General features: G+C 49.4%; 2 protein-coding genes across 2 annotated transcripts; one reads left to right on the forward strand and one right to left on the reverse strand.

Moving 5' to 3' along the window:
- The first annotated feature begins 1,864 nt into the window (after positions 1-1,864).
- Positions 1,865-13,648, forward strand: FABP6 (fatty acid binding protein 6). The gene is made up of 5 exons (XM_033073268.1): positions 1,865-1,869; positions 11,798-11,882; positions 12,690-12,865; positions 13,270-13,359; positions 13,538-13,648. The coding sequence occupies exons 2-5, from the start codon at positions 11,816-11,818 to the stop codon at positions 13,589-13,591; spliced, it is 387 nt and encodes a 128-aa protein (XP_032929159.1). The 5' UTR covers positions 1,865-1,869; positions 11,798-11,815; the 3' UTR covers positions 13,592-13,648.
- Positions 13,649-13,773: 125 nt separating this feature from the next.
- Positions 13,774-19,873, reverse strand: C1QTNF2 (C1q and TNF related 2). The gene is made up of 3 exons (XM_033073267.2): positions 19,233-19,873; positions 16,202-16,505; positions 13,774-14,998 (listed from the first exon to the last, which is right to left on the reverse strand). The coding sequence occupies exons 2-3, from the start codon at positions 16,440-16,442 to the stop codon at positions 14,385-14,387; spliced, it is 855 nt and encodes a 284-aa protein (XP_032929158.1). The 5' UTR covers positions 16,443-16,505; positions 19,233-19,873; the 3' UTR covers positions 13,774-14,384.
- Positions 19,874-23,484: the final 3,611 nt, after the last annotated feature.

Below are 23,484 nucleotides of genomic sequence, written 5' to 3' on the forward strand. Positions count from 1 at the left end.
CCCTTGGGGTGAAGGACTGGCCCTGTCTCACTGCTGACATCTCACTTTGTAATGGTAAGGAAATGGAGTCTGAAGGTGCTTCCTGCCTTATCTGTAATCTGTCTGATTTCTGCTTCTTCTGAAGCCTGAGCAGCTGCAGGTGCTGCTGGCATCCACTCTGTGTCTCCATGGACTTCTCCATTCTGAGAAAATGGACACCAGCACTGGAGCCAAACTCAACTGCAGGTAAAGAAGCTTGGTAATCAATAGAGAATTCCTCATAAAAGTCTTGTGAGAAATTACAGAAGTCTCTTCAGCCATAAAGATGTCAGAGGAACTTTTTTGTTCCTTGTGGTGTTTCTGAGGTTTTTCTACATCTGCAGCCAAGCTCTGTTCACATCAAGAGTGTCCAGCTGCTGAGGTGTGGCTTTTCCTCACCTCTGCTGAGTCCTGTTTCAAGCAGGAGTAGCAGGGAGGGTAAAACACCAAATTAGAGGAGTGGGAATCCTCCCCAGGCTGTTCTCCTCGAGGTTTGGTGCTGACAGAGCTCAAGGAGACAGGACAATAGAGGAAATGGAATTGCCTGGTAATCATTTGGATCCTTTGTACTTGTGAGCTGAAGGAGCAGCTGCCAACTGCCTGTGACACTGTGTCCTTCTCTTTGGCACTCACGTGGAGCCTCAGCCCTGCTGGCTGTGAAAATGGACAATAACATTTCATTCACACAAGAGTGATGTGGTTTAATTATAGTGAAGGTTTAAAAACAACTTGAGGATGAAATGTTGTGTAAGTGCTGAATGTTATCCTTGACAATGACACGGGGACCAGAAAATTGGTCTTTCAGATGCATCAAGTTATTCCATAAATTACAAACTAATTTCTCTCCTTAAATGAAGAGTTACTGAGACATTCAGCTTTCTTGCTAATTGTTTGACTTCAAAAATTGAATGGATTTCAGCAAATTGACTGGTGGAGACAAATGTGTTTTCCAGCCTGACTTTGTCTGACATACAACAATTAGAAATGGACTGGTGCAGCCCAGAGCCAAGCACTGCAGGTGGTCCCCAAAAGAGAAGAGATTTGCAGTGGGATTTTCTAGGGAGGTTTCAGAAGGGCCTGAACAGGCTGTCCCTGCTGGAGCCAGCTTGCCCTCATGGCTTACCTGAGTAAAACCAAGGAACTCTTGTGTCACATCCTCCATGTCACTCAGCACTTGCAGCTTTTGTACCTGCACCTTCCTGGGAGCTCAGAGTCTGTGATGGTGACACTGCAGAGCCTGGGGTCCCACCCTCCCCTGGCTCCCTCTGCTCTCCTGGGATACTTTTGAAGCTGTTCCAAAGGCAGGGGCAGGACACAAATGACAATGCAGTCAAGTTTTTAAAGTCATGCTTAAAAAGCAAAAGTATTGAAAGCTCAACTTCGCCATGCAGTTTGTCTTTCAGTCAGAACTCAAACAAACCAACCCAAAAAATAAGTCCCAGCTCTTCCTGAGGTCTGCAGCTCTCCTGGGAGAGGTGGGAGCAAAGAAGTGCTGTAATCACTTTTCAAGTATTTTCAGCTTTCTGATTTTGAAAGTAGACCTTGGACTGTGTGTCCCTGAATGCTTTGTGTATTTTTGCTTTCTGGATAAAAATAATGAAGGGACCCTGGTGCTGAATAAAAATGACAAGTTTGTTATTACTTTAAAATATCACAGGGACTGAGGGGGAATAGGTGAGGAAATTATCTCCCAGATTGCTCTGAGTCAGTGTTTCACCTTGTGCTCTCTCACAGACCTTTGTTCTTGTCACTGTCTCATGTTCTGGTTTCTTGTGGCCTTTCAGTTGTGGAACCTCTTGACACAAGTGTATTTCAAGCAAGAGATGTATCCCTGTATTTTATGGATATCTGGTAAACATCTTCTCTTACCCTTTCCTAACTAATTCCAAGCAGGATCAATTTATGGAGTGCCCAGGCTCAGCCTGAATTCCTGTCAGAGCTCACCTGCAAATCCTTTGCAAGTCCCTTCCTTTGGTGAAGTCAGGTCAATTTTTAATTTCTCTTCCCAGGTAATCTAAGTTCTGACCCTGAGCAGCACCATTTGCAAGGGGCTTGCACATCAAGATAAAGAATTCTTCGCACCAAGAGCTTGCTCTGTTACCTTTCAGGGATTGTCAGTGGCTGGGAAATTGTGTTGCCCTCATTGAGAGACTCTCTTTAACTCAGGCCATGGAAAAAAACATCCCATCACCTCCATAACAAAACAGGCTGTGGCTCTGGAGCTGGAATCAATAAAGCCCTGGGATTTGTGATGGCAGGGGGAGTGATTGGCAGCTGCTCCACAAACCCAGGGCAGAGATGATTGACATGAGAGGTTTGATAAGGACGTGGTGATCTGTGCAAAAAAGACAGTAAATGTTGCTTGTCCAAGAGTTTTGGGGGGTGTAGAGTTGGAGTGATGCAATCACAATGGGAACTCTAAAAATCCTTTTCCTTGGTTGTGTCACAGACAAGTCCATAAAGTGCCAAAGGGCAGGAATGAGAACATCTCTGTCAGGGTCACTCAGCCTGACTCCTGCACATCTGTCTGTTAGCAGCTCCAAAGGCACAAGAGGAATGGAATTAGAGCCAATCCTGATGATTTGCAAAGCACTGTTTGTGCTTTTAACTGCACTCCCTGGGATCAGGGCTGGATCCTGCCTGTGACCCTCTTGCCAGAGCTGGCCCAGTGAAACTCTCCCCACTCACCCTTCAGCAAATAATAAAAGTGCAAACCTTCAACAACTGTGTCACCACCCTGGTGAGGAAATGTGCTGGTTGCATTTCTCTATGCTGCCCTAATCTAATCCAATCCCCCATGTGGGTTTATCACAGAGCAGGCCCAAGCTGCAGTGCCCAGGAGCTGCTGCTGGAGCTGGATAATAATTTCTTTTTAACTGTTCTTTCCCCACTGCTGCTGAAACCACCGTGCTGAGCAGCACAAACTCTGCTGGGGAAAGATACCTTGGCCTGCTTAAATTTATTTCTGTTCACTGGAACAACTGCTTGGGAGTGTGTGGCTGTTTCTCTTGGTAGTAGGCAAGGTTAGGCTTCCAAAACATGGAGAGGTGCTCTAAAAAATGCATTTCCCAGGCACAGTTCATACTGGTTTAGAAACACAGAAATGAAACCACAACAGAGGTACTTGATGCTGAGAAGGAAGCACCCAGTAATGCTCTGTGCAGGACTGTGGGCTTCCCTAGGCTCAGCCTAACTCCTGGAATAAAGAGATGGAAGACTGTAAGGGAAACAGATGAACTGTACCATGCCATGGTGTTTGTTCTGAGGAAAAAGCTGAGAATTACAGCTGCTGCTGGCAAGCAATCTGCCCTTCACACAGGGGTCACCCCTCGTGTTTTGGGACCTGCACTCTGGATAATTCCTGTCAGAGCTGCCCTGGCAGTGGCATGGCTGTGCTGGCAGTGCAGTTGGTGTTTGCTCCGTGTTCCTTCCCCACCTCGTGTGCCTCAGCCCAGGACATGGCTGAGGTGCTCTGTTTGTTCTGCTCTGGCATCCCTGGGAATGACAAAAAAATGTTCTGGAGTCTGGAATTTCATGCTGCAGCCCTCAAGGGACACATTTCTGTAGGAAACTCCCTCACAATGCAAGGTGAGGGACTGGGTCCCAAAAGAATTACCAGGATTAAATCAAGTTATTCCTTAATGAGAAAGGAGAAGTCTCAGTCAGGATTCTGGATAAAAGCAGCCAGACACCTCCCCAGTGCAGGAAGGAGAAAATCTCTTGTCCTCTCTGAGATGAAGAATGAAAGATGTAAAAATCAGCCCTGTTTAAAATTTGGTAAATGGAATATAATCAGTCCTCACAAAGCATCCTCTGTTCTCTGTGCTTGCAGGCACAGAGCAGACTTGGCAACTGTCTCCTGCATGAAATAGGAAAGGTTGAAATGCTTGTGCAAGCTCTTCAAAGGGAACAGCTCTGCAGTTCAGACGCTGTTCTCTGGGACACTGTGTCTGGGGAGTGTCAAACTGTTTCTGTGGGTGTTCACCGAGGGGGTCACAGCCGGGGCTGAGTGGGTTTGGAAATCTTTGTGCTACCGGGAATTTTTACCATTGCAAAGGGTTTTCCTCTAGGGGATAAATTTAATATAAAAGGGATTCCTGATATTCATGATTTTTTTCCCTCAGAATCAAATGAAATTGGCTGGTGGATGCAGGCTTGGACCACGACAGGCAGATAAATCCTCTGCCTGCAGACTGCAGGCAGGATTACTTTGTCACATCAGCAGTTACAATTTGACTTTAGTTTTGCTTTTTCTCCACCAATCTCAATTAGATTCGCATTTCTGAAGTCACCCAGGGTGAGTCAGATGTGGTCAGGCCAGAGGAAGCTCTTGAATCATTCCCAAAAGAGGGAAAACATGAGTCAGTTCCGAGGGGGAGATCCAGAGCAGCACAGACCCACAGATCTCTGCAGGTTCGGTGGGAGGGAAGGAGCCCAGGCTGGAGGTGTTGATTGCAGGGCTCTGGTGTGTGCAGGGCTGAGGCTGGGATGTGTTTTCCACAGGCAGGACACAATTGCTGCCATTCCTGAGCATTCCTGCTGCAGCTGCATCAGCCTGGGTGCAGGGATTGCAGTTAATGGCAGCGCTTCCCCCAGCCCTGGCAGATCTGTGCTCACAGGGCACACAGGGAGCACTCACAGGGAAAAGCTGTCCTGCAGAGAGCCCAGGAGCAGCAGGACTCCATCCACAGTGACACAGCAAAGTCCTGCTCAGTGGCTCTGCTTTTGGATGGTGCTTCCTGCCCATCAGCACAGCAGAACTCGGGACATTGCTGAGTCAAGAGGAGCTGCTGCAGTGCAGAGCAGCCTCTGCCACTGGGGCTGCAAAATCGGGTGAAAGTTCCTCACATAAAGGCAGGACCTCAGTGATAATTTGAATTTACAGCCAGGCAGGAATGTGCCAAGGCAGATCCCTTTTCTGAGCTCCTTTCTCCTGATTCGTAGCCCATTGCTGCTGCCTCATTACCCCCCTGGCCTCTGCTGGGGCAGTAAATCTGGATTCCTGATGGTGCTCAGGGCCCTGGGAGGACAGCCCTGCCTTTTCAAATATTCATTTCTATGCGGATCAGGGATGTCCCAGTCTGGCTGTAATCAGGGGAAGAGGGAAGGAGACAAATAATCACTGAACATGACTGTTTGGGGAGCAATTCCTGTCAAAAAAACAATCAGCAGCAGAGGTGGATGGGAGCTGGCCTTGCAGCCCCAAGCACAAGGAGTGATGGGGGCTTGTTTGATCCCTGTAAACTCTAATTTGCTTCTTCCTTCACCCCCAGCCAGCTGCTTCCCTTGTCTGGAGCAGGGAAGGGTGCCAGGCTGGGGGAGCTGCCCTCCTCTGTGCAGGGACAGGGACAGGACCCTGCAGGGCACCTCTGTCCCTGGGATTTTCCTGTTTCTCCAGCTGTGGCAGGGATTGCAGGGGCTGGGGCAGCAGCACAGCTCTCCTTCAGCTCAGAGCTTGGGTTATTCCAGGTGGAACAGCCCTTGGGGCTGTGAAATCAGTTTGCAGCCCCTGGGAGTTGAGCTGATCCCAGACTGATGTCACCCAGCTTAATGAGCAGGCAGCAGGAGTCATGGTCCCACTAATCCTGATTTAAACGTGACTTAGAGCAGGGCTTGGATTCCACATCTCCAGAGGAATTTATTGTGCCATCCAGACCTCATCAAAGTGTCCTGGGGGAAATGATTTTAACCCAGTTGTTGTGCTGTGTGCTGGCACAGGAGCCTGGGGATCAGGGTGGCTGAGGTGTCAGCTCCAGAATCTCACCCTGTGCTCAGTCCTGGCTTTTATTCACAGGCACAGCTCCAGGCTGGGTTTTTCTTTATATTATCAGGATAACAGCACAAGCAAGGGTGTGTCCTTCCCTTCACCCTCAGTGGGAAAACTCTACATTTTTCCTTGAAGAGGGATATTTAAACATTCATATGATAATGAAGAAAAGAACCCAACCATACAAAATTTGTATAAACTCCTATCTGACCCTGTGTGAAAAAATAATCCAGAGGCCACAGAACTGCAGGGCTGGCTCAGCCAGGCAGTGTCACAGAGAGCTCTTTCTCTTTAATTTTTTATTTGGATCCTCTCTGTATGTAGGTCACAATGACTTAAAAGAGCAGGCACTGACCAGACAAAACTGAACCTCTCAGAACAAAGCCATTGTTGCAGGAGGAGGATTTTTTTCCTCAAACAAGACCCTGAATTAGCACTGAAGGATTGCAGCATTCCCTGTGTCTTGCTCTGCTGGGATTCCCATTCCCTGGAGCCTGAGAGCTGTGCTGGCCCCAGGAGTCAATCCTGGCTGGGTCCTCCTTCCTCAGGACCAGAGGAGGGGTGGGAAGCCTCTCCCTGCAGCTCCCATCCCTGTGTGCTCCTTTTTCCTAGTCCCTGACAGACCTCAGGGCTGGACAAACCCCAGGACTGGACAAACCCCAGGGCTGGACAAACCCCAGGACTGGACAAACCCCTCCTGCTGCTGCCAGCCCTGGGAGCATCACTCCATGGCCAATAGTCCCTGCTGGGATTCATTCCCTGCTTCCCTGGGGGAATTCCTCCTTCCTGCAGGGACACAAAGCTCATTCACCTTCCCTGAGCTGCTTTCCAGCTTTGAGGAAGGGAGAGAAAACAGATCCTGGGTTTGGCCCTGGCTCAGCCTGGGGCCAGCAGAGAACAGTACCAACAACCTGCAAGGTTTTATTTTGGGAGAGGAGGGGGAGGCAGCCAAAGGTGAGGCTCAGGAGGTTCAAATGCCCTGGCCAAAGAGCCTTAGTGAGCCCTGGATGGCAAACAATGCAGATAAAAATCCCCCCCAAGCCAGGGTATAAACAGGCCCTGAGTGCAGATCACAGGTAGAAAAGCTCTGTAAAATGCAGATTAAGACCCAACAGAGTCCCCTTTGGCTTCAAAATCCACATTGTGCCCCCAAACTTTGCATCTGGGGGTTGGAAATGGAGGCTCTTCAGGGTCCTTCCAACCCAAATCAGTCTGTGATGCCCTGATCCTGTGATCCTGAATTTTGTGAAGGTAAAAAAACCCAGTTCTGATGCAGGGAGAGCTGAGGTGTTTTGGTTTCTTTACCTCTCCTGCAGCTTTTCCCCTGCAGTTCCCAGGAGAGGGTTGAGCAGCTGGGAGCTGACACTGGATGGTGCTGTGGCCCAGCACAGGTGAGCTCACCTGGCTGCCACACAAATCCCACAAACCCTGCTGCTCCTGGAGCCACCAGGGGAGCCAGAGGGGCAGCAGGGATCCTGCACTGCTCCTGCAGGCAAATTCTTTTATTCTGCAAGAGCATTTTGTGCCCGAGGAAGCCAAAGTTTGGGAAGTTGGCTCCTACCCAGTCACTGAGGTTTTGAACAACCTGAGAGTGACCTGTGCATGTGACCAGTCTGAGCCACTGGAAAAGACAAGTTTAGGTTAAAAATCAAATTTTAAAAAATAAATTTCCAGCTCACAGAATGTTCTGAGTTGGAAGGATCATCAAGTCCAACACTTAACAAAGCTGGTGTTGTCAGCAGCCTGCTCTGACCAGCTGAGCCAATCTGCCACTTTTTGGGGGCTTTTTGGCCCCTGATGCTTTCCCTCTGTTTAGGAGGGAAGCAGCTGTTGTTTGGTACTCTGGAGTAAAGCAACACTTAAGTACAAGTTCAGATTTTGAAGTGTTTTCCAGATTTTTCTTCTGATTCTGGAGGGAATCATTAAGAGAAATGTGACTTACTCCAGGGTTTGAGGAAATCACAGCTGTTACCAACCCAGTCTCATTTTCCCACTTTCCCATCAATGTTGTTTGATTAGTAAGAGCCAACTTAGTGCTGAGCAACTCAGGAATAAATCAAACTGCAGAAGAGGGACACCAGATGTAATAAAAGAGTTTCTGGAACAAGGAGATGCAAAGATGTGCTTGGTGTGGAGGTGGGGAAGGAATGGCACGTGAAATGTGTGTATTTGCTCTGCCACACAAGTATATTTTCTTCTCCTGATAAATGTATCCAAGGCAATATAAACAATTTCAAAGAGCTGAAAGTATGCACTGAGATGTTTTTGTGAATCACACACATCAAAGCAGAGCTGGGGCCCAGAAGAGGCTTCCTGTGCAAAGAAAACTGGCTTTTCTTGTATTCCAAGGAAAGAAATCCTCCTGTGCCTCTCAGATCTGGCTGTCCCTGCACACTTGACTGGGATCAGTATTTTCAGTGGGGCACTTACTCAACCATGCACTGGCAGAAGAAAAATGCACTGAAATGTTGGTTTCTCCTGCTCACCTTTGAGATGATTTCAGATGAAATCACTCCTTGGTTGGCTCCTGGGGTGGTTTGTCCCAGCTCCAGGCAGGTTCTGCTCCTCCTGAGCCTTGTCCCAGGTGAGCTGCAGGGGAAGGGAGAGCAGGAAAAGCTTCAGAGGGTGACAGAGAGGAGGGGGCTTGGGAACACCAAAAGGTCAGCTGCAAAGCAGATGTGCCCTCAGGGAAAGAGCAGAGCAGTGTTTGATTGGATGTTCCTTGGCCAGAGCTTTGGGAAGCAGAGCTCAGGGAATGTTCTGGAGCTGCAGAGCAGTGTTTGATTGAATATTCCTTGGCCAGAGCTTTGGGAAGCCCAGCTCAGGGAATGTTCTGGAGCTGCAGAGCAGTGTTTGATTGAATATTCCTTGGCCAGAGCTTTGGGAAGCCCAGCTCAGGGAATGTTCTGGAGCTGCAGAGCAGTGTTTGATTGAATATTCCTTGGTCAGAGCTTTGGGAAGCCCAGCTCAGGGAATGTTCTGGAGCTGCAGAGCAGTGTTTGATTGAATATTCCTTGGCCAGAGCTTTGGGAAGCTCAGCTCAGGGAATGTTCTGGAGCTGCAGAGCAGTGTTTGATTGAATATTCCTTGGCCAGAGCTTTGGGAAGCAGAGCTCAGGGAATGTTCTGCAGCAGCAGGAGCTCTCTGGAGCCACAGCCATGTGAGGAAATCCCAGTTAGATTCCCTGGAGGATAAGTTCCATTTGGAGCTCTGTTATCTGATGTGTAGCAAGGACAATCACACAGATATTATCAAGTAATAAAATCTTTACAACCCAGCCCATGAACTGTGCAGATAAAGGGGGTGGCTTTGGGGTTTGCTCAGAAAAGTCCAGAAGAGTTGCAATGATTCCTGTCTTTAGGGCTGTCAGTTATTAACTTAATTACAACTTCATATATTTCTATATAAGAAATCCACAGAGAGAGGAGCTTTAACTCTGATTTCTGACCAGAAGACCCTGCAGATCAAGTTGAATGATATCTTCCTTTTTAACAACCTTTGAAATAATGTCTATATTAGACTAAAACCACTGAAGTTCAAAATATTCCACAGTGGCTCTTAATCCAAGGATGATACTTCAAAGGAATCTGAGCAGTTTTGTGGAAGCCAAATTGAGAGCAGCCAAAATTAGTCTTCTGTGCCTTTTCAGGATACACAAATCCAAACTGACTTAACAAAATTCAAGCCTTCTCTTGTAGTTGGTAAAAATCAAGACAGCTTCCCATTTCTGGTGTGCATCCCCATCCCATTTCACTGGATATCACTGGTAACTCATTAAAGGGAAGAATCCTGGAGAAAGGAGGGAATTAAATTCCCAGCAAGTTGTGGTACCAGGTTTAGTTTAGATTTCAGGTTTTGTTCTCTGTCTCTGTAATTCCCAGCCCAGACCTCAGAGATCAGGAGCACCAGTGGGACCCAAGCCCTGCCCACAGAGGCTCTGCCAGCCTGGATGAATCCTTTGGTTGTCTTGTTTTTCTGGAAATTTCTTTTCTGGAGATCCAGACACACTGAAGGTTCTCCTGATGGAGTGTTGTCACATTAAATAATTGAATTTTCTCCTAGGGAGTCCCCAAAATTTGGGATTTTTGGAAGATCTGTGCCTTCCTCCCCTGCAGGTGTTTCTGTCCCCAGGTGTTTTTCCCGGTTTTGTTGGGCAGATCCACAGCTCTGTGTGTCACCTGTGCAGCCTGGCAGGAGCATTTCTGTGCAATCTTTGAGCTCTGTCCAATAACGGAGCCCCATTCTGGTAATGAATTCTCTGCTCTTTAGGGCCGGAGAGCCGCAGCACCTCGGACCAGACTAAACGGGCACTTAACAAGGCCGAGCTTCCAGGGCTCCCCTGGAATTACCCAGCACATTAACGCCAAATGAGCTCATCCTGAATTCATTAGCAATGATTACTCCGAGTACCAGAGGAATTAATAATCATTAGCATTTCCTAAGGAGGCTGCCACGGCCGGTTCAGGGCTCCCCAGCTCTCCCCAGCAAGTTCCATTCGGAGTCATTAACTGCAGCTCTGCGCTCACTGGAGAGCTCCCGCTGATGTTTTGGATCCGTACTCCCACTCCAGGTTCAATCCAGCTCTAACATCACTTCAAAGCCCGGCACTGCCTGGTTCAGTCACTGCTGGAATTGCCTTCCTCATCCTCGTTTTGTGTCCCAGTGATTCTCCCTGGCTCTCTGAAAGGTTAATAAACCTGGGGGGCTGCTGGGAGCACCCAAGGGCGAAGGGACTCCACAGACAAAAGGAATGCAAAAACGCTGTGTTATTATTTTGTGCAAGCAAATTCTCAAAGTAAAGATTTCCAAGGCTTTGATTTGGCTCCTTAAAGCTCCCTCTGTTCCCAGCAGCATTTGAAGACTCGGCTGTTTTGCATATCAGAGGCAGCTGACTCGGGAGGCAGAGGGAATTCACTGCTCACTTTGGATGACCTTTTCCTTTGGGGATGAGCTTCTACAAGACTTTTACTCCTCTGACAACTTATTCCTGTTCACTGTCTCCAAATGCCACACACTTGGAATTTACATCATCCTGGTACCCCCAAATGCAGCGCTGAGCTTTTCTGCATGCAGCAGAACCACACCATGGCATTGTGGAATATCCCATCCATGTCTGTATGGAGCTGTCAGCATTTCTGTATCTCACCACGGCACAGCTATCAATATATTCTGATCTTTATGGACAGGGAGCATAAAAGCTCAAGTACTGTTCATATAATCTGATTATCTCCTTCCATTCACACAGGACTGGGATTTCCTTATCCAGCCTGATCTCTCTCCCAAGGTCCTGCCAGTGCAATTGTCCCTGCAAATTTTATGTGAGCAGGAGAGTTTATGGCTTGAGTTCATGGACCTCCTTCCCAAGGCTGTGCAGATCCTTCTGGAACAGAGCAGGGATTGAGGCTTCCATGGCTGTGTCACCCCTGCCCAGCTCCCTGTGCTCTTTACAGGTGGGGCCTCAGCACTGGGGTCCAGCTGGGGAAGGAACTTTCCTTCCTTTGAGTTCAACCTTGAGATTAAGCTGAAGGAGCTGTAATTAACAAACTAAGTGTCAAATATGTTTTCAGGATTGTCAGAGTCATTTCACAGCCACTTTTAAATCAAAAGTGCAAAGCAAACCCTGGTGGTGACCCAAGTTTCCCCAGGCCTTTCTCTGCAGAGCTGAGAACTGGTGCACAGTCCATTTTTATTTTACTTTTATTCCATCCTGAAGGCAAAAACAGTGAAATCTTAAAAGTAAAAACACATCATTTTGTTGAAATCTGCACTAAAGGAAAAGGAGCCTTTGGCCTTGATTCCTGCTGATCTCCAGGTTATTGGCAAGGATGACAATTGCCTGATAACCTTGATTCCCAGCCGGGTCGATGGCATCGCTCTGACTCACGGCACCATAAAGTTCTGCTTCCAAGGGGTGTGGGCCAGGTGGGCTGACAGCTTGGGCTGCTTTATAAAGCCAGAGCTCAGCCCAACTGATCCATCCTGCTCTGATCCAGCTGCTGCTCCTCTTCCCAGGCTCATCCCAAGGGAACAATGGCATTCACAGGCAAATACGAGTTCGAGGCTGATGAGAACTACGATGCCTTTGTGCAGAAGATTGGTGAGTCTGGCTGGGGTCAGGCACAGGGCATGGGTTGGATAAAAATCCTGAGGAAAGGCTGGGAGAGCTGGGATTGTTCAGCCTGGAGAGGAGAAACTTGAGGATGACCCAAATGTGGCCTCCCAGTGCCTGAAGGGGCTACAGGGAAGATGGAGAGAGACTTTACAAGGAATGGAGTGACAGGACAGGGGGATGGATTCAGACTTGCAGGTGTAGGTTTAGATGGGATATTAGGAAGAAATCCTTCCCTGGGAGGGTGTGAGGCCCTGGCACAGCCCAGAGCAGCTGTGGCTGCCCCTGATCCCTGCAGTGCCCAAGGCCAGGCTGGATGGGCTTGGAGCCACCTGGGACAGAGGAAGCTGTCCCTGCCATGGCAGGGGTTGGATGATCTTTAATGTCCCTTCCAACCCAAACTGTCCAAAGATTCCATGACTCCATGTGCATCTAGTTAAAGAGGAAGAGCAAATACGAAAGCAGGTATGTGCAGCTAAATAGCAAAGGCCCCAGGTCCCACACATGAAATTCCAAGCATTGCGTGTGTAGGTTAAGGAGAAGGGAATATTTCATGTCCTTTGTAATTTTTTCCTGAGTATTGTTTAGGGAGAAGAATGCAAGATTTATTTTAGCAAATGCATTAATGTACCAATATATTTCTTTACATCAGTAATTTCAACTCAGAGCTTTGCTGTTGTAAAATTAAAAATGAGAAATGAACAAATCAGATGCTCTGGGAACAAACACACCACTTCCATCCTTCAGTTCAAATTCAGCTTAGATTTGATAAACTCTGTGTGTTTATTGTTTAAGGTCTCTCCAGTGAGAAGGTTGAAATGGGAAGGAACTGCAAGATTGTGACTGAGGTGGTGCAGAATGGGAATGACTTCACCTGGACACAGCACTTCCCTGGGGGCCGCACCACCACCAACAGCTTCACCGTGGGCAGCGAGGCAGACATGGAGACCTTCGGGGGCAAGAAGTTCAAGGTGAGCTCAGGGAGCTCTTCAGCTCCCCAGCCTCGGGTGGATTTGGATTTAGAGTGGGAAGCAAACCCAGTGAAGGTGTCCTTCATGGCAGGGGGTGGGACATGAGGGGCTCTAAGGCCCTTTCCAACCCAGACCATCCTGGGATTCCCTGGTTCCATCATCCCTGATCCTGGGCTGCTGCCAGGACCATTCTCAGAGTGTTAAGGAGTGATGTGGAGATCTGGGAGCTGCAGGAACTGGGAGATGAACAAGTGTCTGTTTAAATTGTGAACATTCCAGAACTAAAGCCCACGGGTTTAGCCCTGTGCCACACACACTCATCAGACCAGGTGTGCAGGTGCTTACAGAATCTGGTGACAGAAATCCCAGCAGCCCCAGCCACATGAACCCTTTCTCTCTTACAGGCAACTGTCAAAATGGAAGATGGGAAACTTGTAGCTGATTTCCCCAACTACCGCCACACTGCAGAGATCTCTGGGGGGAAGCTGGTAGAGGTGAGTGCTCAAACACCCAGGGCACTTCATAAAAAACAAAGAAAATGCTAAAATTTGAAGTTTATAAAAAAATCTTAAGTGAAGGACGGGCTCTGAGCCATCCCCAGGCTGTTGCCCTGGGACTCTGGAGCTCTGATTACGCTGCTCAACCTAAGTTTTGGTTTGTTCTTTGTTCCAGATTTCCACTTCTTCTGGTGTAGTCTACAAAAGGACCAGCAAAAAGATTGCCTAAGGCAGCAAGGCCAGTCTGTTCTAGTGCACTGAAAGCCAACAATAAAACAAATAAAATAAAGTTTTGTCTTTGTCTCTTTCTTGGTATTACAAACATCCTCATGTTAATGCTTACCTTGTTCCTAAATATCTGACAGGGGTGGAACAAGATGAGACTTAAACCCTTCTGTGACTCTGACTCTGCTCTGAGGGACTCCATGGTGCTCAGAGCACCACTTTGTGCCCTGAAACTTAAAAACAAGACCTTTTAATCACTTCTTGTGCAAACCAGAAGCCTTTGCTGTTAGAACTGCCTTGATGGGGCTGGGAGGGACTTTTCCAACTCCAGCTGACAAATCCCAGACTCTGAACTGGCTGGCAAAGCCCAATTCCATGAGCAAGGATTGTGCTGGGGTGTAGGGGAGGAGGCCCAGTGACACAACCTCCAGCATCAATGGCACTTCCCAGCTCAGCTTTAGGAAAGGACTGTTGGTTTCCATGCTTTATTATAACATTGCAATAGCCAAAGCATTCTGCACCAGTATTTGAGTCATATGTCCATGTCCATTGGAATAATCATGGAATATATAACAGTGGCTTTGGGATGGAGACATTCATGAGGCTGCTGAAAGCCTGGAAGGTACCCTGTGGGTTTGATGGCACCAAGGAAAAGTCTAGATAGCCCATACAGGGTGAAATCCACTGATAATCCCATAGGAAAATGTGGAATCATCTGATAATCCCAGACATGTCCCATGCAAGGCCACGCTGTTGGACTGAGGCCCATTTCCTATTTTCTCCCATAGTTTCTCATCCTACACTTCATTGAGATAATCTTGGTCAGGATAAATCAAGAATCCAGTAAACAAGCTGTCTGTCCAGTAGGGATCATAGAAGAGCCCGTTTTGCTCTGAGTAAAAGATTTGCAGCCACACCTCATCCTCCTGCTTCAGTGCCAGGATGGTGGAGCCGGAGGCCACGTCGTGGTTCCCAGTGTTGGCATCAAAAGTCTTGATCCTGTACTGGCCATTGTGCACCAGCCCAATGGCCAGGTGCTTGTTGGCCAAGGTGATGTCGTAGGTGAAGTAGTAAATCCCCGGGATGCTGCAGATGAACTTGCCGCTGGAAGCGTTGTAGTGGCCGCCCTCGTTCATCAGGATCCTGTCAAACTTGATGGGCAGCCTCTCCCTGGGGTAGCTCTTGGACACTGCCACAGAAAAGGCAGACTTGGCCCTGCTGCCGCTGCAGCTGCAGGGTCCTGGCAGCCCCGGCTCGCCCTGGCTCCCTTTGGGCCCTTTCTTGCCCGGGGCCCCGATTTTCCCAGGATTTCCCTTTAATCCCTTGGGCCCCCGGGGCCCTGCCTTGCCAAGGTCTCCTGTTTTCCCCTTCGGGCCTGGCTTGCCAGGGTTTCCTGTTTTGCCCTGGGGACCTGGAAGAAAAATGATCTTATCAGTTTTTCTTATCACTTTTGAGGGAAAGAGCTGCTCCAGCAGGGGGAAGGGGGTTAGAGCATTGCAGCAGGGATTTCATTTCAGAGGAAGCTGTTGTGGGGTGAGAATCCCAATGAAATCCCACCGGGGGCTGGACATCTGTCCAGTCTGACCAGCCAGGGCAGGCAGGGAGTGGTGTGGTAACAGTGGAACTCTGTCCTTTCTAAGGACCAAAAGACTGATTCCATTCTCTGGCTTTTCTTGAGAAACAAGAGGAATTAAAGACAAGCTGCAGATATTTGAGTTTTACAGAGTGGGGCAGGTTTGAGAAGTTTTCAGAGCCTCACTTTGAGCACCTTTGATCTCATCTCTTTTTTTTTTTTTCTTTCCTTTTTTTTTTTTACATTTAGCATGAAATTGATTAAAGACAAGGTAAAAGTAAATGTAGATGTGGTAAAAAGCCCAGCCCAGCTGGGAGATGAACCAGCAAACACAGGAGGCAGGGGCTGCCTTGAGATGGGGAGTTGGGCTGGCAGTGACTCTGGCTGATATGAGCAAAACCGAGAGGATTGATGCCGTGTCCCTTGACCTGCTGTAGCAAAAGCAGCTCGAAAAGCAGCTGCGGTTGGAAATGTGCTCTCCGGATTTGGGCAGGGAGGAGGGAGGCAGGCGCAGGTTGGGCTTGCTGGCGTTGCTGAGGCAGGAGTGCTCCCTAGTGTGGCAGAGAGAAATCACTGCTGAGCACAGGGCTGCTGCTCCTGCTGCTGCTCCTTCCCCTGCTGCTCCTGCTGTTCCTGCCCCTGATGCTCCTGCTCCTGCTCCTCCTTCTCCTGCTGCTCCTTCTCCTGCCCCTGTCCCTGCCCCTGCTCCTGCTGACCCCTCCTCAGCTCCATGGTTTGCTCTGGATGAGGTCAGCCTGGCCTGTCCCTGTCCCTTTACACTGCTCCAGCCCATCCTTCCCTTTCTCAGGTTTTCCTGGGAGCAGGAACCAGAGGCCAGCTCCTTGTGTCCTCTAGAGAGCCGTGATCAGCTCAGGGCAAACCTCACGGTGCCACCACACGGAGCTGCCAGGACACGATGCCAGCCCAGACCCCTCAGACGAGCAGGACCATTGGGAATTGCTGGCAGAGTTTCCCCTGAGGTGAAGGGGCTGTTGAGCACACTTCCACCTCCCCACTGTCACCCTGAGCTCCTTCTCTTACCTTCATCGCCGTGCTCGCCCTTGTCACCGTCCTGGCCGTCCTTGCCGTCCTTGCCAGGGAAGCCCATCCTGCCCACGGTGCCCGGGGGGCCCGGCACGCCGGGGGGCCCGGGGGGTCCGGGGGGCCCTGGGAGGCTGCAGGCCAGCTGGGCACCCTCCTGCAGCTCCCTCCTGCCAGAGCCACCCAGGATGTGGTTGGCCACGCAGGGCACCGTCCAGAGGAGCAGCGCGGCCGAGATCATGGCACGGCCTGTGGGACGGGATGGGAGCGGCTGTGGCACCGCTGGCGTGGCTGCTGTGCAAACCTGAATGGAAATGGGAGATGCTTTGGCCCTCTTGCTTTGGTGTGATGTGATCCCAAGGACTTGGCTCACAGAGTTTTCTAGGTCACACCAATATTGTTATCAAACTTACTCATCTCCAGGTCTGTATCTGTGGCCATCCCTGATTTTGCTTTGCTCTTTTCCTCCAAAACCCCAGGAGCAGAGGGGTGCAGAAAGCAGCTGCTTGGGATCAGGGCAGTGGAAGGAGGGGAAGGGGTTTGGTGTGAGCATCCCCATCACCTGCCCATGGTTGGGTTGCTGGGGTTTCTTCGAAGCACAAATCCCACCATGTGAAGACAGGCTGGGCAGGCTCTGGGCCAGGCCTAAGTGCCTTGTTCCTGTCAGTCTGAGCTCAGCCTCATCCCCTTCCCCACTGCAGCTCAGCTTTAGCAGTGTTACGTGCAACTCCTGCACTGGAAGTAAGATGCTCAAAGCACTGGCTGAATTCCACATTGGCCTTAACTCTCATCCTGCTCTCAGCTCCTGAGGGGTGGAAATGCATATTTAGATGCTCCAAATCCAGCCAGCTGATCCTACACATTTATGCTCAGTGGGAGCCCCCAGTTCTGTGATTTTATAATTAAGAACATGCAGAGGAGAGGGAAATGCAAACCAGATTCAGGGCTGGATTTGGCTGCTAAGGCCTTTGGGTCTTCAGCTCTGATTTGCTGCTGCTGAAAGGAGTTGGTTGGACTTGTGAGATGGAAAACATCACCCAGTGTTCATGTGGAAAGCTGAATGGAGGCTTCTGAGCTCATGGAAAGGGAAACAAAATGTGGGAGATCACAAGGAAAGCCACATCCCTGCTCCCCAGGAACCCTCCAGCAGGGCAGAGAAGGGACAGCACCTGGAGGTAGATGTGACTCAAGCTGTGGCAGGGAAAAATGTCATTGTGGAACTGTGCTGTATAACCTGGAGAAAATCTGGGAATGCCTCATGTGGAGAAGAAAGGTGCAAGGAGGAGCAGAGGGTGGGCGGGCAGCTCCTCCTCTGACATTTCTTACCATAATCACTTCTGTTACCTTGAGACCACCCAGCTCCTTGACCTGATGGGATAAAAAGTGGCAAACAAAATCCCCTGAGGCTGGGAGGTCTGTGGGACCAGTTCTTGGATAAATGGGCAGTACCTAAGTTAATTAATGGCTCCATGAGAAGCTTCATCCCATATCCCAGAACGTGTGTGGGATGCAAAGCACCACCACATCCACCAGAGCATCTATAAATAACTTCTTCAAGAAATCTTTTTGAAAGAGAACAAACCTCATGGTGTTCCACCTTAAAAGGAAAATTGCTCCTCGATGTAGAAGGTCTGATGAGCTCCAAAAAGCAAATTGGAAGCAGATCAGCATCTCCATGTCTGTGGTGTGGGCAGCCAGCCCGGCACAGGAGGCTGTGCAGCAGCAGGGCTGATTTTCCAATGACATTTTAACCAATGGCTTTGTCACCAGGGTTAGAGACCTTTGGGCCATGACCAATATCTGTTGTGCATTAAAGAAGTGTTTCTGTAAGAAAAGATCCTGCCTGGAACAGCCAGCATCAGCTGCACTTCCTGCTGCTTCCAGGGCAGCTGGGCTGAAATCCCAGAGGAAATCCCTGAGGGTTGCCAGATGCAGGGTTTGGTGGCATGTGCAGTGTTTGGATGGTGATTTTTTGGCCAGGGAAGCCACCCTGGGCCATGTGGAAATAGGAAACTGGGGGAATTGCTGGTTGGAGGGAGGCAGGAGCAGGATGAGGGGACCCAGCAGTGAGCAAACACCAGGACTTTCTTCTCTATTTCCTTTCAGTATTTGGGGCTTTCTCAAACAATACATCCATCTTTCTGCCTCACAATTTCCTGGTGTACCTCAAGGTGTCTTAATTAATCTTAAAGATAATCATTATCCCCATAAGCTTAATTCTCAGCTCTGGAGGTTGCCCTGCAGCATCCCCAGGGTGGAAGCAAAAGGAGCCCTTGGGTACAAGGCTGATTTAGGTAAAATCAGGTGTGACAGCAGTGACAGAACACCTGAAATGGGTAGATTTAACTGACAGGGACCAGGGAAGTACTTACACCAACAGGGGTTTGATCTGTTCCCTGCTGCTGCACAAAGCAAGGCAAAGGGGGGGAAAATAGAGGATGCACCTTCTGTCCTGAGCCTGCAGTGCTCCCTTGGCTTCAGGCACCGGGAATTGCTGAGCCAAAGCTTCCCTAGGCTGGGGCAGAACACCAGGGATTCCTGTGCCAAAGCTTCCCTAGGCTGGGGCAGAACACCAGGGATTCCTGTGCCAAAGCTTCCCTAGGCTGGGGCAGGAACACCAGGGATTCCTGTGCCAAAGCTTCCCCAGCCCGGGGCAGGAACACCAGGGATTCCTGTGCCAAAGCTTCCCTAGGCTGGGGCAGGAACACCAGGGATTCCTGAGCCAAAGCTTCCCTAGGCTGGGGCAGGAACACCAGGGATTCCTGAGCCAAAGCTTCCCTAGCCCCAGCTCAGAGCTGCCTCGGCAGCTGCCCAGAGCAGGGACAGGCTGAGGGAGGTGGGAGCTCCCAGCAAAGGCTCAGGAATGTTTCCCTCATGGTGTTATTTCTTTAACTGGCAACTGCTGCCTTTATGGATTCCTGTACAGGCTTTGGAAACCTGAGTGCTCAGTGACTTGAACCTTATTTGGGAAGTTTTCAAAGTTAAGGTTAAGAGGAGGGAGAGCAGAAAAAGGAAAAGTTGATCTACTCACCAGCCTGATCTCCCCAGTGAGATCCTGACGGGCGCTGGCAGCCCCCAGGGCTTCAGGCAGATGTTTTGCTGCAGATCCCCAGCCCTGTCCTGCCTCAGCAGGTCCTGGGAGGGCTGTGCAGGATTGACTTTGGTCCTTTTTATCCCTGTTTTACTCCTTCTGGTGCGTAGTTTGAGTTTCCTGCAGCAGCTCCACTTTGGCTCCACGTTGCCAAAGGCATATTTTTATTATTGTGTAATGGATCTGTGCCTCTTCCTCCGTCACGTGGCAGAGAAGAGATTTTTGTGCACATGTGGCTGGAGAGCTCTTGATGCTTGGGGAGCTTTTCCCTTTCTCCCTTTCCTTCACAGCCCTGGAGGGAGGCTCAGGGGCTGCCTGGATCATTTCTGGCTGATGCTGCCCCTCTCTACTGGAGCTGCTTCCCACACGAGCAGGGAATGGGTAACGCTGATCTAACTGCAGAACAACTTGGACACTGCAGAACAACTTGGACACTTCATCCTGGAGCATTAAGAGGAAGAAAATCTCATCCTAGGGGTGGAAACTCACTTGAATCACTCCAGGCTTGCATTTAAGGACAAAGTCATGAAGCAGAAGCTCTGCAAATGCAAATTTGCACCTCAGCACTTCTCCAGGCTGATGTGCACTACAAATCACAACTTTGTCCTAGGAATGGCAGGGCAGGAGTGCTTCTGTCTCGGGAGAGGGTTGGGATTTTGTTTTAAGTTTGGAAAGCAATTACAACCCCCCCAACAATTGCTTCAGGTGAGGCAGGAGCAGCAGCTGAGGCTGGAGCAGATGCTCTGGGATGCTGCCAGGGCTGGTATTGCCCAGACTCATCTCTGGCTGTGGGTTCCTGCTCTGGCCCCTCCAGAACCCCACCCAGGGTGTGGGACAGGCGTGTGCCTGGTGGGAGGGCTCCAAACCCTGCCCTGCAGCCAGAGAATCCTTTCTGCTCAGTGCAGCTGATCAGGGGAATGCTGGAATTGCCATTCCTTGCTCCACCCAAATTCATCCTTCTCAGAGCTGTCCTGGTTTATTTTTAAGCTTTCCCCTGTGCTTGCTTTTGGCACTTGCTGGGAACAGATCTGACATAAAAATGGTCTGTACACAGTTGGCTTTGTGAGCTGGGGCCAGTTTAGATGCTCCTGGGAGGACTGGGAACATTTGGAGGAAGCACAGGGCTGTTTTTGTGCTGTGCTGACAGTCCCACAGAGCTCCTGCAGAGCTCCCTGATTCTGAACAACCTCCAGGAGAACACCCCCCTTCCCAAACCCATGCAATCACCAGCTTTGCATTTCCCTGGGAACAGGCAAAGGGCTGCTTTAGAAAAGCTGGCTCACCTCCGGCACTGGGGTGAGCACAGCTGGGACAGACCCAGACACTGCTCCCAGGGCTGCTCTGGATATTGGTCAGACAGAAATTCTCACTTTTTGCCTGTTCCCATCCAGTTTGTAAGAACCCAGAGCTCATGCTGGGCCCCCCTGCCTGGGTGTGAGCCAAAAGTGAAATAAAAACCAGGTTCAAGCTTCCCTGTGGTGCCAGCTGCATGGGCCTGGGAAGCCACAGACACTGATGGAAAAGGAAAAGCTGATCCTGCTCCTACCCCATGGCACCTGTGCTTTGGGATGGGTGTGGCACAGGATGAGAGGATGCTTGGACACACAGCAATGCTGGCAGGCAGCTCCAGGCAGGAGCAGGGAATTCACAGCTCAGGGGGATTTTGTGCCCAGCTCTGCAGCATGGGGAAGGCAGTGAGAGCCTGACCTAGTTCAGTCAGCAGCATGGGGAGAAACTGCTGTAAGCTCTGCCAGGCAGATGGAAAATCTGTGCTGCACACCCAGGCCTGGCTGCACTGGGGTCCCAGACTGCTCTGCTGAGAACACTTGGCAGCACAGTTTGTTAAATAAACAAACTGCACAGAGAATCAGAGCAGCCTGAGACTCGTGCTCAGTGCTTTTTGTGCCAGTGAGACACTGCAGATGTTGTCCCCTCTGTGCTGTGACTCCCGTGGTGTCCCCAGGGAAGGGGGGCTGGCTCAGGGTGTGGGCTGGGCTGGGGGTGCAGTCCCTGCTCAGGATGCTCTGCCTGGAGTGGGGGTGGAACAATTCAAACAATGCCCTGCTCAAACAGCTGTCAGTGAGTGGAGAAGGGGCTCATATTGCTTGGGGGTGAATAATGCCAAAACCAGCCTGACCCATCAAGTGAGGTGAAAATGTGGCAGACAATACAGTGCCTGATAAAGGAACAAACAAGTGATGGTTCTGACACCTTACCCAAGGGTGAGCTCACACAGACACCGGTGACTGACAGCCCAGGCCCACTGTGTAACAGAGGATTTTACAACACCCCTCTTGGAGAGAGTCTGGAGATTCCTCCCTGGAATGGGGACACCCCTCAAGGTCACTCCTCAGGGCTGAGCCAAAGAGATTTGGTAGGTCTGGATGAGTAACACCATTCTCTAATCAATACTTTTTGCTATCTTTGTTATAATTACCTCAATATAACTGCTTTAATATAAATCTTCAAATTTGTTTCAAAACCACTGCACTGTACTATACTAGTATTCTGGCTACTCATACTAAGCCTGTTTAAGGCCTTTTTAGTCTTATAATAAGCATGATAAATCATTTATTTCTATATAAATATATCTGGTTTGCCATCCTTAATCCTGCAGGACAAAGTCACCTAAAGGTTCAATCACCCTTTGCTGGTGCTGTGCATGTGCTGTGGGAGAAGTGGGAGTGCCTAAATGTGGGTGACCATCAGTTCCCAGCCCAGGACAGGGCTGTGTCCCAGCCTGGAACCTTCTGAGCATTCATTGTTAGGCACTGACCCTGCAGCCACGACTTTGTAACCAAATAAAATGATTCAGCAAATGCCAGAAGAGCTGAAATTCACCCCGAGGCTGGAGGCAGCCTAAACCCCAGCAATAGCAACACAAGTGTGCCTCACCAAAGATGAGTGTCAGTGCTTTGGGCTTTTGGGGAGATACTAATAGCAAGGAAGAAGCATTTTTCCACCCAACAGGCCTCCAGTCTTAGTGTGGGATGGTGATTTGAGTAATTTTTATTGCCCTGCATAAAAGCAGTTTGGAAGTCTGTAAGCAGCCTACAGAGAGTGATTGTCCCTCTCCAAAAGCCCCCATAAAAATGACTCAAAACCCTGTTTAAACTTAAAGGATGCCCTTGAGACCATGAGCTCTGCCTAGGAGCTGCAGCCCTGACCCATTAAGATAAAAATAAATAGAGCTTATTTTGGGAAGACGGAAGTGGGAACCAGTCCAATCACCAGTGAGCCACTGCCAGCACTGAGCAGATGCTGTGAAGCTTGGGGTTGTTGCTTTTGTTCCATGGACCTTCTGAAATTCTGTAATTCAAAGCAAATTCAGCAACCTTTTTGACTCGCCACAATTAGTCCCTGCCTCAATACCAAGTAACACAGTTAGACAAGAAAGGATTTCTGAAAATGCCTTCTATTTCCCAATTACAAAAACCTCCAGCCCTCCTGCTCTAGAGTCTGCAGCACCAGACTTGCACCTTAACCATATCCAATAATAATGTAAAATAAACAAGACACCAAGAAAATAAGAAACAATTTCCCTACCCTTACCTTAAAGCCACAACTGAACCCTATGGCAGGGATCCTACAAGAAGGATCAGAACTGTTATTTTACTTAGGAGCAATAAAAAAATTCTGAACAAATAACTCCTAGCTGGTGTTCAGCAGGCTGCCTCAAACATCACCTCAGGCTGCAAACAGGGCAGGTAACACCAGCAGGCTCTCAATTTTTCACAATTTTTGATTCTTCAGGGCTTTCTTTGCTCTCTAGCTTGTAAACAAGAGCTTGTCAGGCAGGAAAATACACCAGGGAAGCTGAAAGAGAGAGTAACGAGCTTGGCAAACTCAGCTTTCCACTGCAGCACAGCAAGGCAAGAGGGAGAACATCTGCTATAACCCCTCAATTAAGCTACCTGTAAGATGCTCTCAAAGCAGCCTCAAACCTTCTTCCTTAATAAAACCCACAACTTTCTACCCTGTCAGCAGCTGGGGGCTGGGTAGTTCAGCTCAGAGCTGGTGAAAACTACTCTCACATGGAGAGAAGCCAAAGGCTAAGAACAGCAATATTTAGCTTTATATATTCACAAATAAACCAGGATTAATTAGAGCAGGTAACACTAACGCCTCCCCAGCTCCCTCTGCGGGCTGGCACTCGCTCCCAGCCTGTCATTTCCCATGTGAAAAAGGTTAA

The sequence above is a fragment of the Catharus ustulatus genome, chromosome 15, assembly GCF_009819885.2.
Source record: "Catharus ustulatus isolate bCatUst1 chromosome 15, bCatUst1.pri.v2, whole genome shotgun sequence".
Classification (NCBI taxonomy): domain Eukaryota; kingdom Metazoa; phylum Chordata; class Aves; order Passeriformes; family Turdidae; genus Catharus; species Catharus ustulatus.